This window comes from Ranitomeya imitator, chromosome 5 (assembly GCF_032444005.1).
Source record: "Ranitomeya imitator isolate aRanImi1 chromosome 5, aRanImi1.pri, whole genome shotgun sequence".
Classification (NCBI taxonomy): domain Eukaryota; kingdom Metazoa; phylum Chordata; class Amphibia; order Anura; family Dendrobatidae; genus Ranitomeya; species Ranitomeya imitator.
Window position 1 is genome coordinate 148,508,636 of NC_091286.1, and position 15,640 is coordinate 148,524,275.

At 45.6% G+C, this 15,640-nt stretch overlaps 1 protein-coding gene across 3 annotated transcripts in view; it reads right to left on the reverse strand.

Annotated features, from left to right (window-relative positions):
* Nucleotides 1-15,640, reverse strand: part of ANAPC1 (anaphase promoting complex subunit 1) — a 314,460-nt gene that overhangs the window by 165,117 nt on the left and 133,703 nt on the right. For all 3 annotated transcript variants that reach the window (XM_069769209.1, XM_069769210.1, XM_069769211.1), the window contains 4 exons: nt 10,313-10,461; nt 9,271-9,349; nt 8,819-8,852; nt 8,483-8,553 (listed from right to left, as the gene is read on the reverse strand). In XM_069769209.1, the coding sequence (XP_069625310.1) occupies nt 8,483-8,553; nt 8,819-8,852; nt 9,271-9,349; nt 10,313-10,461 (333 nt within the window). The remainder of the gene's footprint in view (nt 1-8,482; nt 8,554-8,818; nt 8,853-9,270; nt 9,350-10,312; nt 10,462-15,640) is intronic.

The window sequence follows — 15,640 nt, forward strand, 5'->3', positions numbered from 1 at the left end:
AACGATCCGGATCGCTGCAGCGTCGCTGTTTGGTCGCTGGAGAGCTGTCACACAGACCGCTTTCCAGCGACCAACGATCCCGAGGTCCCCGGTAACCAGGGTAAACATCGGGTAACTAAGCGCAGGGCCGCGCTTAGTAACCCGATGTTTACCCTGGTTACCAGCGTAAAAAAACAAACACTACATACTTACATTCAGCTGTCTGTCCCTTGCCGTCTGCTTCCTGCACTGACTGCTGGCCGTAAAGTGAAAGCACAGCACAGCCACAGCGGTGAGTCACCGCTGTGTGACTCACCGCTGTGCTGTGCTTTCACTTTCACTTTACGGCCAGCAGTCAGTGCAGGAAGCAGACGGCAAGGGACAGACAGCTGAATGTAAGTATGTAGTGTTTGTTTTTTTACGATGGTAACCAGGGTAAACATCGGGTTACTAAGCGCGGCCCTGCGCTTAGTTACCCGATGTTTACCCTGGTTACCAGTGAAGACATCGCTGAATCGGTGTCACACACACCGATTCAGCGATGTCTGCGGGGAGTCCAGCGACGAAATAAAGTTCTGGACTTTCTTCCCCGACCAGCGACAGCACAGCAGGGGCCTGATCGCTGCTGCCTGTCACACTGGACGATATCGCTAGCGAGGACGCTGCAACGTCACGGATCGCTAGCGATATCGTCTAGTGTGACGGTACCTTAAGGCCGCTATATGGCTGTGCACTGCCATGGCAAACATCAGGACCACACAATCATGATCTCAGGGTGCCAATAGGGATAAAGAGGAACACTCTTTTAACCATTTAAGTGATAGTCATTATTGACAGCAGCATCTAACGGGTTAAACATATCGACGGTGCCAACACTGATCGTGGCTGATTCAGCAAGTTGTCAGCTACAGTGTACAACCAACAGCAGTTGGATTGTCACCTCTATGGAGACGCTATTCTCTTATATCTCAGGTCAGTAAAAAGACGTATTGACGGTCATGAAAGTGAATCTGTCACCTACTTTTGTTTTGTATATAAGCTTTCGCCACCGCCATCAGGAGCTTATCTACAGCATTCTGTAATGCTTGATTATACTCACCTGGGGGGCAGTTCGGGGTGGTCCGGTCCAATGGGCGTCGCGGTCCGGGTCCGGCGCCTCCCATCTTCATGTGATGACGTCCTCTTCCTTGCTTCCTTTCGCAGCTCCTTGCAGGCGTATTTTATCTGCCCCATTGAAGGCAAAGCAAAGTACTGCAGTGCACAGGCGCTGGGCTTCTCGGACCGTTCCCGGCGCCTGCACACTGCGGTACTTTGCTCAACAGGGCAGATAAAGTACGACCATGCTCTACCTGCGCTAGCGCGCTGCCATACCGGCACTTGCGTTAACAGCAGCCCGTTAACGTATGTGTTGAACGGGCTGCTGTTAACGCAATGTGAACCTAGCCTAAGTCTTACAAGGTCTCAGATATGAATGGGGAGCAGGTGTGTAATATTTGTTATCATCGTTCTCACACTCTCTCATACTGGTCACTGTAAATTCAACATGGCACTGCGCAGCAAAGAACGCTCTGAAAATTTGAAGAAAAAAAAAACGAATAGCTGCTCTACATAAAAAAGCAAATCATTTTATAGCCTAGGCCAGTGGTGGTGAACCTATGGCACGCGTACTAGAGTGGCACACAGAGCCCTCCCGGTGGGCCATCTTCTCAAAACTAACGCTGCCATCACTCTCCTCAGCTCGCTCACCATGTCCCTCATCACTAGCGCTGCGACCGACCACTCTCCTCTGCACTTGCGACGTCCCATCAGGCCACGCGCGTGCTGAGTAGGGAGATGGTGCATAGGCTGAGGAGATGGTGCACGTGCCCCCAGATAGGATTGTGATATATGAGAAAACCAGGCCAGCACTGGAACAGGCAAAGGTGATTAGCATTTTTTTTAATGTGAGGCCATTATACAGTATGAAGCATCATGTCAGGCCATTTATACAGTATGGAGCATCATGTGGGGTCATTATACAGTATGAAGCATCATGTGTGGCCATTATACAGTATGGAGTACTATGTGGTGCCATTATACAGTATGGAGTACTATGTGGGGCGATTATACATTATGGAGCATCATGTGTGGCCATTATACAGTATGGAGCACTGTGTGGCCATTATACAGTATGGAGCATCATGTGGGGCCACTATGCTGTATTTATACATGTGGGGCCATTATACATTACGAAGCATCGTGTGGGGCCATTATGCAGTATGGAGCATCATGTAGGGCCACTATACAGCATGGAGCACCATGTGGGGCCATTATACATTATGGAGCATTATGTGGGCACATTATAGAGTTTGGAGCACTATGTGGGGCTATTATACAGTATTCTTTATACATTCTCAAGAACAGACCTCCACTGCATTCAGTGGCTAGTATCTTAGGCTTGGAGTACAGAGCTTACAAACTCTTTGCTATAGACTGTATAGCGCGCTAATGTACAAGTTGTTATTCTAATATAAAACCTCAGTATTCAGATTAAATTTCCGTGTTGGCACTTGGCGATAAATAAGTGAGTTTTGGATTGCAGTTTGGGCACTCTAAAAGGTTCGCAATCACTGCTCTATAGCAAACAGCTTGCAAGGACTGCATTCCAAGCCTAAGATACTAGCCACCGATTGCAGTGGAGGTCTGTTCTTGAGAATGGAGAGGATTTTTATTCAAAAGTAAAATTGCAAAGCTGTTTATTTTGACAACCTCTTTTTAATTGTACCCCTTTATCATGATGAAAATAACCCTTTAAGCCAGGGATGTCAAGCTCAAATACACAGAGGGCCAAAGTTTAAAGCTTGCAAAGAGTCACGGGCCAACCTTGATATTGGTTATAAAAAAGAAAGAAAAAAAAAGAAGTCTACAATTGAAGTGGAATAATACAGTATAATATGTTATGTAAGAGCAGTAAAAACCATATGGAATAATGTAAATATACAAAGGATACTGTATAATGGCCCCACATAGTGCTCCAAACTGTGTAATGTGCCCACATAATGCTCCATACTCTATAATGGCGCTCCATACTGCACACTGGCCCCACATGATGCTACATATTGTATAATGGCCACACATGAAGCTCCATACTATATAATGGCCACACATGATGCTCCATACAGTATAATGGCCCCGCATGATACTCCATACTATATAATGGCCCCAGATGATGCTACATAATGTATAATGGCCCCACATAGTTACACAGTTATTAAGGTTGAAGGAAGACTAAGTCCATTCAGTTCAACCCATAGCCTAACCTAACATGCCCTAATATGTTGATCCAGAGGAAGCCAAAAAAAAAAACATGTGGCAAAGAGTAAGCTCCACATTGGGGATAAAAATTCCTTCCCGACTCCACATACGGCAATCAGACTAGTTCCCTGGATCAACGCCCTATGAAGGAATCTAGTATATATAACCTGTAACATTATACTTTACAAGAAAGGCATCCAGTCCCCTCTTAAATTTAAGTAATGAATCACTCATTACAGCATCATACTGCAGAGCGTTCCATAGTCTCACTGCTCTTACAGTAAAGAATCTGCGTCTGTGATTATGCTTAAACCTTTTTCCTCCAGACGTATAGGATGACCCCCTTGTCCCTGTCTCAGGTCTATGAGTAAAAAGATCATTAGACAGGTCTTTGTACTGTCCCCTCATATATTTTTACATTAAAATAAGATCACCCCCTAGCCTTCGTTTTTCCAAACTAAATAGCCCCAAGTGTAATAACCTATCTTGGTATTGCAGACCCCCCAGTCCTCTAATAACCTTGGTGGCTCTTCTCTGCACCCGCTCTAGTTCAGCTATGTCTTTCTTATACACCGGAGACCAGAACTGTACACAGTATTCCAAGTGTGGTCGAACTAGTGACTTGTGTAGAGGTAAAATTATGTTCTAATCACGAGCATCTATGCCTCTTTTAATGCATCCCATTATTTTATTTGCCTTTGTAGCAGCTGCCTGACGGTAGCCACTAAATGTGAGTTTGTCGTCCACCCATACACCCAGGTCTTTGTCATTGATGGTTTTGCCCAGTGTTTTACAATTAAGCACATAATTATACATCTTATTTGCTCTACCCAAGTGCATGACCTTACATTTATCCCCATTAAAGCTCATTTGCCATTCATCAGCCCAAGCTTCTAGTTTGCATAAATCATCTTGTAATATAAAATTGTCCTTCTCTATATTGATTACCCTGTAGAGTTTAGTGTCATCTGTAAATATTGAAATTCTGCTCTGTATGCCCCCTACAAAGTGATTAATAAATAATGTTAAAAAGAAGAGGGCCCAATACTGACCCCTGCGGTACCCCACTGCTAACCATGACCCAGTCCAAGTGTGCTCCATTAATAACCACCCTTTGTTTCCTATCCCTGAGCCAGCTCTTAACCCACTTACATATATTTTCCCCTATCCCCATTGTTCTCATTTTATGTATCAACCTTTTGTATGGCACCGTATCAAAAGCTTTTGAAAAGTCCATATACACTACGTCCACTGGTTTCCCTTGGTCCAGTCCGGAACTTACCTCTTCATAGAAGCTGATCAGATTAGTCTGACAGGAACGGTCCCTAGTAAACCCGTGCTGATATTGGGCCATGAGGTTATTTCTCTTCAGATACTCCAGTATAGCATCTCTGAGAATGCCCTCCAGGATTTTACCCACAGTAGAGGTTAAGCTTACTGGCCTATAATTTCCGAGTTCAGTTTTTGTCCCCTTTTTGAATATTGTCACCACATTTGCTATACGCCAGTCCTGTGGCACAGACCCTGTTATTATGGAGTCTTTAAAGATTAAAAATAATGGTCTATCAATAACTGTACGTAATTCCTGCAGTACTCGGGGGTGTATCCCATCCGGGGCCGGAGATTTGTCAATTTTTGATTTTTAGATGCTGCCGTACTTCCTGCTGGGTTAAGCAGGTGACATTTAATGGGGAATTTTTGTTATCACTGATCATATTGTCTGCCATGGGATTTTCTTGTGTAAATGCTGATGAAAAAGTCATTTAGCATATTGGCTTTTTCCTCATCCTCATCCACCATTTCACCCAGACTATTTTTAAGGGGGCCAACACTATAATTTTTTAGTTTCTTACTACTTATGTAGTTAAAGAATATTTTGGGATTATTTTTACTCTCTCTGGCAATGAGTCTCTCTTTCTCAATCTTTGCTGCCTTGATTTGCTTTTCACATAATTTATTTAATTTTCTGTATTTATTTAATGCCTCATCACTACCTACTTCCTTTAATTCTCTAAATGCTTTCTTTTTGTCACTTATTGCGCCCCTTACAGCTCTATTTAGCCATACTGGTTTCCTCCTATTTCTAGTATGTTTATTCCCATACAGTATATACTGTGCACAGATCCTATCCAGGATGCTAATAAACGTCTCCCATTTTCTTTGTGTATTTTTATGTCTCAGGATATCATCCCAGTTGATTGCACTAAGATCATATCTCATCCGTTGGAAATTTGCCCTCCTGAAGTTTAGTGTCCTTGTAACCCCTCTAATACACATCTTATTCAAGGATACATGAAAACTTATTATTTTGTCATCACTATTCCCCCAGTGACCCCAACCCTTATATATACTCCTCCAACCTTCTAGCCATTTTCTCCCCCAGCACAGCTGCACCTTCCCCATTGAGGTGCAGCATGTCCCTAGCGTAGAACTTGTAGCCAACTGAGAAGTCGGCCCAGTTCTGCAGGAACCCAAACCACTCCTTCCTGCACCAATTCTTGAGCCACTTATTAACCTCCCTAAGCTCCCATTGCCTATCTGGCACGTGGTACAGGCAGTATTTCAGATAATACCACCTTGGAGGTCTTTGCTTTTAGCTTGCAGCCCAATTCCCTGCAATCATCTTTAAGGACCTTCCACCTACCTCTTTGTCATTTGTGCCAATGTGCACCATGACCAATGGGTCCTCACCAGCCCCTCCCAGTAAAGTTGTCAGCCCAATCAGCGATGTGTCGGACTCGAGCGCCAAGTAAGCAGCACATTGTTCGACAATCCCTGTCTTTGTGACAGATTGCCCTATCTGATCCCCTAATAATTGAGTCCCCCACTACCAGCACCTGTCTGGCCTGCACTGCTCTCCTATTTCCCTCCTTACTGGAGCAGACACTCCTCCGGCTTTCAAAGGACATGCCTGGCTGCAGCAGTGCTACCCCTGAACTGGCACCCCCCTCATCTGCCAACTTAGCAAACTTATTGGGGTGTGCCAGATCAGGACTAGCCTCCCGGGCACTCTTCCTTCTACCCGGCCTTCTAACGGTCACCCAGCTTGCTGCTTCACTGTCCTGCAGCTCCATCCTACCATCCCCCCCTCATCTATCCCATTGAGTGTCTGCTCAGTGAGCAGAAGACTCATTTCCATATGGTCTATGGATCTCAGTGTTGCCAGCTGCACATTTAGATCCAGAATCTGGGCTTCCAAATGCACAATGTGCTCACATCTCGCACAGCAGTATGCACCCTCGACCGGCTGATCAAGGACTACATACATGTGGCAAGATGTGCACTGGATGGCATTAACAATAGTGGAGCACATTTCCTAATGGGGATTGCACCAGACCGAAACGTTAAATAAAAAATAAATGCAAAGTATCACTAAAACACAGACAGCAATTCAGTAATTCCTCCCTTGGAAACTGCCTGAATCCAAAGTCACTGAATCACAAGTCACACACTTCCTGCCGTTCACACTTATGCTCAGGTCACACTCAGCTTGTTCACACTCGCTAAGCTGAAGATTTAAAGAGATTTTTTTCCCCCCAGCAGCAATCCACCTTGCTGTTCAATGCACTTCCATGATGCTCCATACAGTATAATGATCTCACATAAAAAAGTAAAAAAAAATTACTACTCACCTCCACCCGCTCCAACGCTGATCTGGTCTCTTCATATATCACAATCCTACCTGTGGGTGCACGTGACATCTCCTCAGCAATAAAGCCGCCACTCTCTTCAGCCCACGTGCCATCCCCCATCCAAGTACATACGCGGCCTGATGGGACAGGGCCCGGCCTGATGGGACGGCGCACGCGCAGTGCTAGTGACAAGGGAGATGGCGAGCGACTTAAGGAGAATGATGGTGACGCTAGTTTTGAGGAGATGGCATGCGTGCCCACCGGGAGGGCTCTGTGTGCCCCCTCTGGAATGCATGCCATAGGTTCGCCACCAGTGCTATAGACTGTATGGCGCGCTAATGACAAGTTGTTTTTCTAATGTATAAAACCTCAGTATTCAGGTTAAATTGCAGTGTTGGTACTTTGCAATAAAGTGGGTTTTGGATTGCAGTTTGGGCACTTGGTCTCTAAAAGGTTCGCCATCACTGGTATAGGGCTATACTTTCTGCTCAGATTCAACCAAATGCAGTAAGGCTGATTGGACGGTGCTTCACAGTACAAAAGGAAAAATGACCTAAAACGTACTGTCAAAGCAACCCAAGAGTTTAAGGCAAACAAGCGGAATATTCTCCAATGGCGAAATAAATCACCATATCTCAACTCCATCGAACAGCATTTAACATGCTGAAGACAAAACATAAGGCAGACCCACAAACAAAAAACAGCTGGTCAGCTGCAGTAACGGCCTAAAACAGCATCACAAAGGAGGAAACCCAGCGTTTGGTGTCATCTATGTCTTCCAGACTTCAGGCATCATTGCCTCCAAACGATTTGCTCCAAAGTATTAAAAATTAATATTTTTTTTACAGTAAAGTTATTTTGTCCATTTAATTTTGAGTCCCTTAAATGAGGAGGCTCTGTAGAAAAATGGTTGCAATTCCTAAACGTTTCACAAGACATTTTTGTTCAACCCCCTTTAATTAAACCTGAAACTTTACACTTTAATTACATCTCAGCGGTTTCATTTTAAATAAAAAAATATTGGCATGCAGAGCGTAAATCACAAAGATTAAGTTACTGTCCAAATATTTCTGGACATAACTGTATGTGTATGTGGTGTATTATTCCTAGAATCTATAATTTAGATTTAAAAGAAACGTGACAAACGATTTGATTACAGAATACATCAACGTTTTACTGAGAAATGTTGTGGCGCTGCAGAGAAAAACAGAGATGATGGGTAATCTCCGTCCTGGCTTCCCCCTGCTCGCTTAGCTACACTGACAGGTCTCACCCAATCCACCCATACAGAGACCTAGCCAGGCAGGCAGAGTCCACCAGGGATGCTCCTCTTGGACCAGACACCTCGCTCCTGGCCTTGCTGTCCAACAATGCCACAGACACAATGCAAAAGCAATCCTTGTTAAGCAGACGGCCACACATTACATGGTGAGACTAACCAAGCAATCATCCTAGTTCGGAATTTGCCAACCTCCTAAAATGAAAACCATCATTCAGCCAATGGGGTTAATTGTATACATTTAGAATATGAAAGGTTATCAAATATTGCTTGTGCCGACTAGTGTAGTGTTGCTCACCTATGTTGGTCATCCATACCACCAGCTTTTCAGCAAGACTTGATACAGTTGGAGTGGGCTTTAGGCTACACCTACAGTGGAACACAAAAAACAAAATTAGTGAGTGTCCTATTTGTTACCGTACTTTGGTAATCATTATTATTATTATTATTATTATTTATTTATATAGCACCATTGATTCCATGGTGCTGTACATGAGAAGGGGTTACATACCAGTTACAAATATCACATACAGTAAACAAACTAACAATGACAGACTGATACAGAGGGGCGAGGACCCTGCCCTTGCGGGCTTACATTCTACAGGATTATGGTAATAATGTCGTAAGTTCCCACCTTCTATCATCCTCCAGCTGCTGTTTTCTCTGCCCTGAAAAATAAATTGGTCTAATTACATCTGGATTATATGTGGCTACTACCATTAGGGGGGTGAATGGTGATGAGCAAACATGTTCAGATAAGGTGTTATCTGAGCATGCTCGGGTGCCAGCAGAGAGTCTTCGGCGTGCTCGAATAATGTGTTAGAGTCCTCTCAGCTGCATGTCTCAAAGCTGTTCGACAGTCGCAACTCATGCATGGATTGCCTGTTTGTTAGACAACCCCTGCATGTGCTGCAGGTGTCAAACAGTGGGGACTAGTGGGGACAACAGTGTGGCCGAAATGAGTGCACAAGCCTGCAGTTTACATTTGCCTGAACAGATGGACTAAACTTTAGGCCACAGGAGGCGTCTGCACCATCATCCCCCTCCTTTACCAAACAACCATTCATACATGTATGCTCATTTTACCTGCTGTTATTTTGGACAAGTATTTCGATGTTCCGTTTGAAACCGCAGTCTCATCTCCAAGAATATACTGAGCAAAACTCTGCAAGACAATAAGAGGAACGAAGGCAAAGTATTAAAGATACAATATCATACACTGCAGTGAGAAAGTAAAAACACTTTTTTTTTTTAAACATTAAGCCATTATAGTTACACAGGTTGAAAAAAGATTTAGGTCCATCAAGTTCAACATTTCTCCACCAATTGTACACTTTGCCACTAAATCTATAACCCACGAGGTAATATGTACACAGTAAGGGTATGTGCACACGATGCAGATTTAGTGCAGAACTGCAGCAGATTTTTCTGCAGCAGAAACGCTGCAGAACTGCACTGTGATTTACAGTACAATGTAAATCAATGTGAAAAAAAAAAAGCTGTGCACATGGTGCAGAAAAATCTGCGCAGAAACGCTGCAGATTTCAAAGAAGTGCATGTCACTTCTTTTGTGCAGTTCTGCAGCGTTTCTGCACCCCTCCATAATAGAAATCCATTGGTAAAAAACGCATAAAAAACGCATCAAAAACGCATCAAAAAACGCACAAAAAACGCACCTGCGGATTCTGCCAGGACATGCAGATTTAGTGCAGATTTTATGCAGAAAATTCTGCACCAAATCTGCATCGTGTGCACACAGCCTAATAGTGAAAAGACATGAGCTAATTATTAAAGAGAACTTATCAGCACGACTTTGTAATGGCGCTGTATCACAGACTAGATGGATACTTGTGTGGAAGAAATCGGCTTTACTGTTCTGTAATCACCATGTGAAGTTTTGTGCTAATTAGATTTCGGTGCACAGGGGCCGGACTGTACCCTGGGTCTTCTCCTCCCTGTCTATGATTACAGGCCCCTCCGCCTGCTGAGATATCAAACAGAGGAGGCTCGTCACTCACAGACCGGAGGCAGGCGGAGGGGCCTGGAACCACTGCAATCCTTACATTTGAGAAATGTAAAAAACACTGAATATATGATTTCAGACAAAAACCCATCAACTCATTTTTACCAGTGCCACAAGCTTGCTTCTTTCACATATCCCAGGAAGGTAAGGGTAAGCTAGCAGCTTTTCTCCCTTTAGACAAGAGCTGAGCCATTGATAGATACTTGGTGGATCAGAAGTAAAAAACGATGGATAATTCAAGAAACTGATTTGGGCTGAAACAAGAAAAACATAAAAAAAGAGATTAGAAGCATATCATTGCTTACGTATACAACATTGCAGCAGCGATCCAGATACGCCAATGAGTACATCCTTGAATGGTAAACATATGGTATTAACCCTTTGACCCCCAGAGGTATTTTCGTTTTTGCGTTTTTTTTCACTCCATTTCTCATAGCCACAGCTTTTGTATTTTTCCATCAATTTGGCCGTGTGAGGGTTTTTCGCAGGAGGAGATGTATTTGTGAACGACACCATTGGTTTTACCATGTCGTGTAGCAGAAAATGGTAAAAAAAAAAATTCCATGTGCGGTGAAATTGCATTTTCTCACTATGTCGTTTAGCCATCAGGTTAATCTTTTTTTATATTAATAGATTGGGCGATTCTGAATGCGGCGATACCAAATATGTGTATGCCTCATTTTTTTATTGTTTTATTTGGAATGGGGCGAAAGGGGGGTGATTTGAACTGTTAAATTTTTATTTTTATCATTTTTAAAAACATTTATTTTTATTTTTTTAATTTTGGCATGCTTCAATAGTCTCAATTGGAAAACTAGAAGCTGCCATAACTTGATCGACTCAGCTACATATAGGCGATGATCAGATAGCCTAAATGTAGCTGAATTACTCACTTGCTATGAGTGCCAACCACTGGGAGGCGCTCACAGCAAGCCGGCAGTGATATCCACAGATGTCTGGAGGAGACCTCTGGTTGTTATGCCAACCCACCGGTGACCCGCAATCACGTGACAGGGTCACCGGTGGGCGGATTTCTGGCGTGATTGCCTGAAGCACTTGTTAAATGCCGCTGTCAGGTTAATAGCCGCAGGTGGATCGCGATTCTACCAGCTGCTGTTCCAGGCACATGTCAGCTGTTCAAAACAACTGACATGACCCGCGAAAGATTTGGGCTCACCGCCAGAGCCCACATCAAAGGGAGGGAGTCCGACATCGGGCATAACAGTACGCCGATGTCGGACTCCCTCCCTTTGATGTGGGCTCTGGCGGTTAAAGAGGTGGCAACTACTTTAAATAGAATCATAGAATGTTAGAGTTGGAAGGGAACTCAAGAGGCTCAATGCAGGTTTTACTAAATCATCTCCAGCTTGCTCCACTCATTGCTCACTCTCAATGTCAAAAAGAGTTTTCTAATATCTAATCTGTATCTTCTCCCTTTCAAATGAGAATAAGGATGATCCCTCTACACTGTGACATCCTTTCAGATATTTGTAGACAGCTATTAAAAAGGAAATCTGTCACCTCATTTTGGCCCAAAAAACTGCGGTCACCGGCATCAGGGGCTTATCCACAGCATTCTGTAATGCTGTAGATAAGACCCGATGTATCCTAGAAGATGAGAAAAAGAGGTTAGATTATACTCACCCAGGGGCGGTCCGGCGCCTCCCACCTTCCTACGATGACGTCCTCTTCTTTGCTTCCTGACGCGGCTCCTGCGCAGGCGTACTGATTTGCCCTATTGAGAGCAGAGCAAAGTACTGCAGTGCGCAGGCACCAGGAAAGGTCAGAGAGGCCCAGCGCCTTCGCACTTCAGCACTTTACGCTGCCCTCAACAGGGCAAATCAGTACGCCTGCGCAGGAGCCGTAAAAGAAGGAGGATGACGACATCATATGAAGATAGAAAGCGCCGGACCCGAACATGCGACGCCCATTGGACCCAAACCGGGACCACCCCTGAGTGAATATAATTACCGTAACTTGTTTTTCTTATCTTTCAGATTACATCGGGGGCTTATCTACAGCATTACGGAATGCTGTAGATAAGCCCCTGATGGCAGTGGCCGCAGTTTATAGGGCCAAAATGAGGTGAACAATTCCCTTTAACCCCTTCCCGACCTTTGACGCCAAGTAGGCGTCATGAAAGTCGGTGCCAATCCGACCCATGACGCCTATGTGGTGTCATGGAAAGATCGCGTCCCTGCAGATCGGGTGAAAGGGTTAACTCCCATTTCACCCGATCTGCAGGGACAGGGGGAGTGGTAGTTTAGCCCAGGGGGGGTGGCTTCACCCCCTCGTGGCTACGATCGCTCTGATAGGCTGCTGAAAGTGAAACTGCCAATCAGAGCGATTTGTAATATTTCACCTATTATAACTGGTGAAATATTACAATCCAGCCATGGCCGATGCTGCAATATCATCGGCCATGGCCGGAAATACTAATGTGCCCCCACTCCACCCCACCGATCGCCCCCCCCCAAGCCACCGATCTGGCCGGTACACTGCTCCGGCTCCCCTCCGTCCAGTGCTCCGCTCCCCCCCCCCCCCCCCCGTGCTCTTGTCCGCTCCCCCCCCCCCCCCCCCCGTGCTCTTGTCCGCTCCCCCCGTGCTCCAATCACCCCCCCTGCACTCCGATCCACCCCCCCCCCCGGTGCTCCGTAACACCCCCCCCCCCCCCCCCCCGTGCTCCGTTCCACGCCCCCCGTGCTACGTTCCACCCCTCCCGCGCTCCGATTCCCCCCCCCCCCCCCCCCGTGCTCCGTTCCACGCCCCCCGTGCTACGTTCCACCCCTCCCGCGCTCCGATTCCCGCCCCCCCCCCCCCCGTCCCCCGTCATACTTACCGATCCAGCCGGGGTCCCGTCCGTCTTCTCCCTGGGCGCCGCCATCTTCCAAAATAGCGGGCGCATGCGCAGTGCGCCCGCCGAATCTGCCGGCCGGCAGATTCGTTCCAAAGTGCATTTTGATCACTGAGATAGATTATATCTCAGTGATCAAAATAAAAAAAATAATAAATGACCCCCCCCCCCTGTCACCCCCATAGGTAGGGACAATAAAAAAATAAAGAAAATTTTTTTTCCCACTAATGTTAGAATAGGATTAGGGTTAGGGGTAGGGCTAGGGTTAGGGGTAGGGTTAGGGCTAGGGGTAGGGTTAGGGCTAGGGTTAGGGGTAGGGTTAGGGCTAGGGTTAGGGCTAGGGTTAGGGCTAGGGTTAGGGCTAGGGTTAGGGTTAGGGGTAGGGTTAGGGGTAGGGTTAGGGTTAGGGCTAGGGTTAGGGCTAGGGTTAGGGTTTCGGTATGTGCACACGTATTCTGGTCCTCTGCGGATTTTTCCGCTGCGGATTTGATAAATCCGCAGTGCTAAACCGCTGTGGATTTATGGCGGATTTACCGCGTTTTTTACTGCGCATTTCACTGCGGTTTTACAACTGCGATTTTCTATTGGAGCAGTTGTAAAACCGCTGCGGAATCCGCACAAAGAAGTGACATGCTGCGGAATGTAAACCGCTGCGTTTCCGTGCAGTTTTTCCGCAGCATGTGTACAGCGATTTTTGTTTCCCGTAGGTTTACATTGAACTGTAAACTCATGGGAAACTGCTGCGGATCCGCAGCGTTTTCCGCAGTGTGCACATACCTTTAGAATTAGGCTATGTGCACACGGTGCGGATTTGGCTGCGGATTCGCAGCAGTGTTCCATCAGGTTTACAGTACCATGTAAACATATGAAAAACCAAATCCGCTGTGCCCATGGTGCGGAAAATACCGCGCGGAAACGCTGCGTTGTATTTTCCGCAGCATGTCAATTCTTTGTGCGGATTCCGCAGCGTTTTACACCTGTTCCTCAATAGGAATCCGCAGGTGAAATCCGCACAAAAAACACTGGAAATCCGCGGAAAATCCGCAGGTAAAACGCAGTGCCTTTTACCCGCGGATTTTTCAAAAATGGTGCGGAAATATCTCACACGAGTCTGCAACGTGGGCACATAGCCTTAGGGTTAGGGTTGGAATTAGGGTTGTGGTTAGGGTTGTGATTAGGGTTATGGCTACAGTTGCGATTAGGGTTAGGGGTGTGTTGGGGTTAGTGTTGGAGTTAGAATTGAGGGGTTACCACTGTTTAGGCACATCAGGGGTCTCCAAACGCAACATGGCGCCACCATTGATTCCAGCCAATCTCGTATTCAAAAAGTCAAATGGTGCTCCCTCAATTCTGAGCCCCGACGTGTGCCCAAACAGTGGTTTACCCCCACATATGGGGTACCAGCATACTCAGGACAAACTGCGCAACAATTACTGGGGTCCAATTTCTCCTGTTACCCTTGTGAATCTAAAAAAAATGCTTGCTAAAACAATTTTTGAGGAAAGAAAAATGATTTTTTATTTTCACGGCTCTGCATTATAAACTTCTATGAAGCACTTGGGGGTTCAAAGTGCTCACCACACATCTAGATAAGTTCCTTTCGGGGTCTAGTTTCCAAAATGGGGTCACTTGTGGGGGGTTTCTACTGTTTAGGCACATCAGGGGCTCTGCAAACGCAACGTGACGCCCGCAGAGCATTCCATCAAAGTCTGCATTTCAAAACGTCACTACTTCAATTCCAAGCCCCGGCATGTGCCCAAACAGTAGTTTACCCCCACATATGGGGTATCACCGTACTCAGGAGAAACTGGACAACAAATATTGGGGTCAAATTTCTCATGTTACCCTTGGGAAAATTAAAAAATTCTGGGCTAAATAATTATTTTTGAGGAAAGAAAACGTATTTATTATTTTCACGGCTCTGCATTATAAACTTCTATGAAGCACTTGGGGGTTCAAAGTGCTCACCACACATCTAGATTAGTTCCTTTGGGGGTCTAGTTTCCAAAATGGTGTCATTTCTGGGGGATCTCCAATGTTTAGGCACACAGGGGCTCTCCAAAGGTGACATGGTGTCCGCTAATGATTGGAGCTAATTTTCCATTTAAAAAGCCAAATGGCGTGCCATCCCTTCCGAGCCCTGCCGTGCGCCCAAACAGTGGTTTACCCCCACATATGGGGTATCAGCGTACTCAGGACAAACTGGACAACAATATTTGGGGTCCAATTTCTCCTATTATCCTTGGCAAAATAGGAAATTCCAGGCTAAAAAATCATTTTTGAGGACAGAAAAATTATTTTTTATTTTCATGGCTCTGCGTTATAAACTTCTGTGAAGCACCTGGGGGTTTAAAGTGCTCAATATGCATCTAGATAAGTTCCTTGGGGGGTCTAGTTTCCAAAATGGGGTCACTTGTGGGGGAGCTCCAATGTTTAGGCACACAGGGGCTCTCCAAACGCGACATGGTGTCCGCTAACAATTGGAGCTAATTTTCCATTCAAAAAGTCAAATGGCGCGCCTTCCCTTCCGAGCCCTGCCGAGTGCCCAAACAGTGGTTTACCCCCACATATGAGGTATC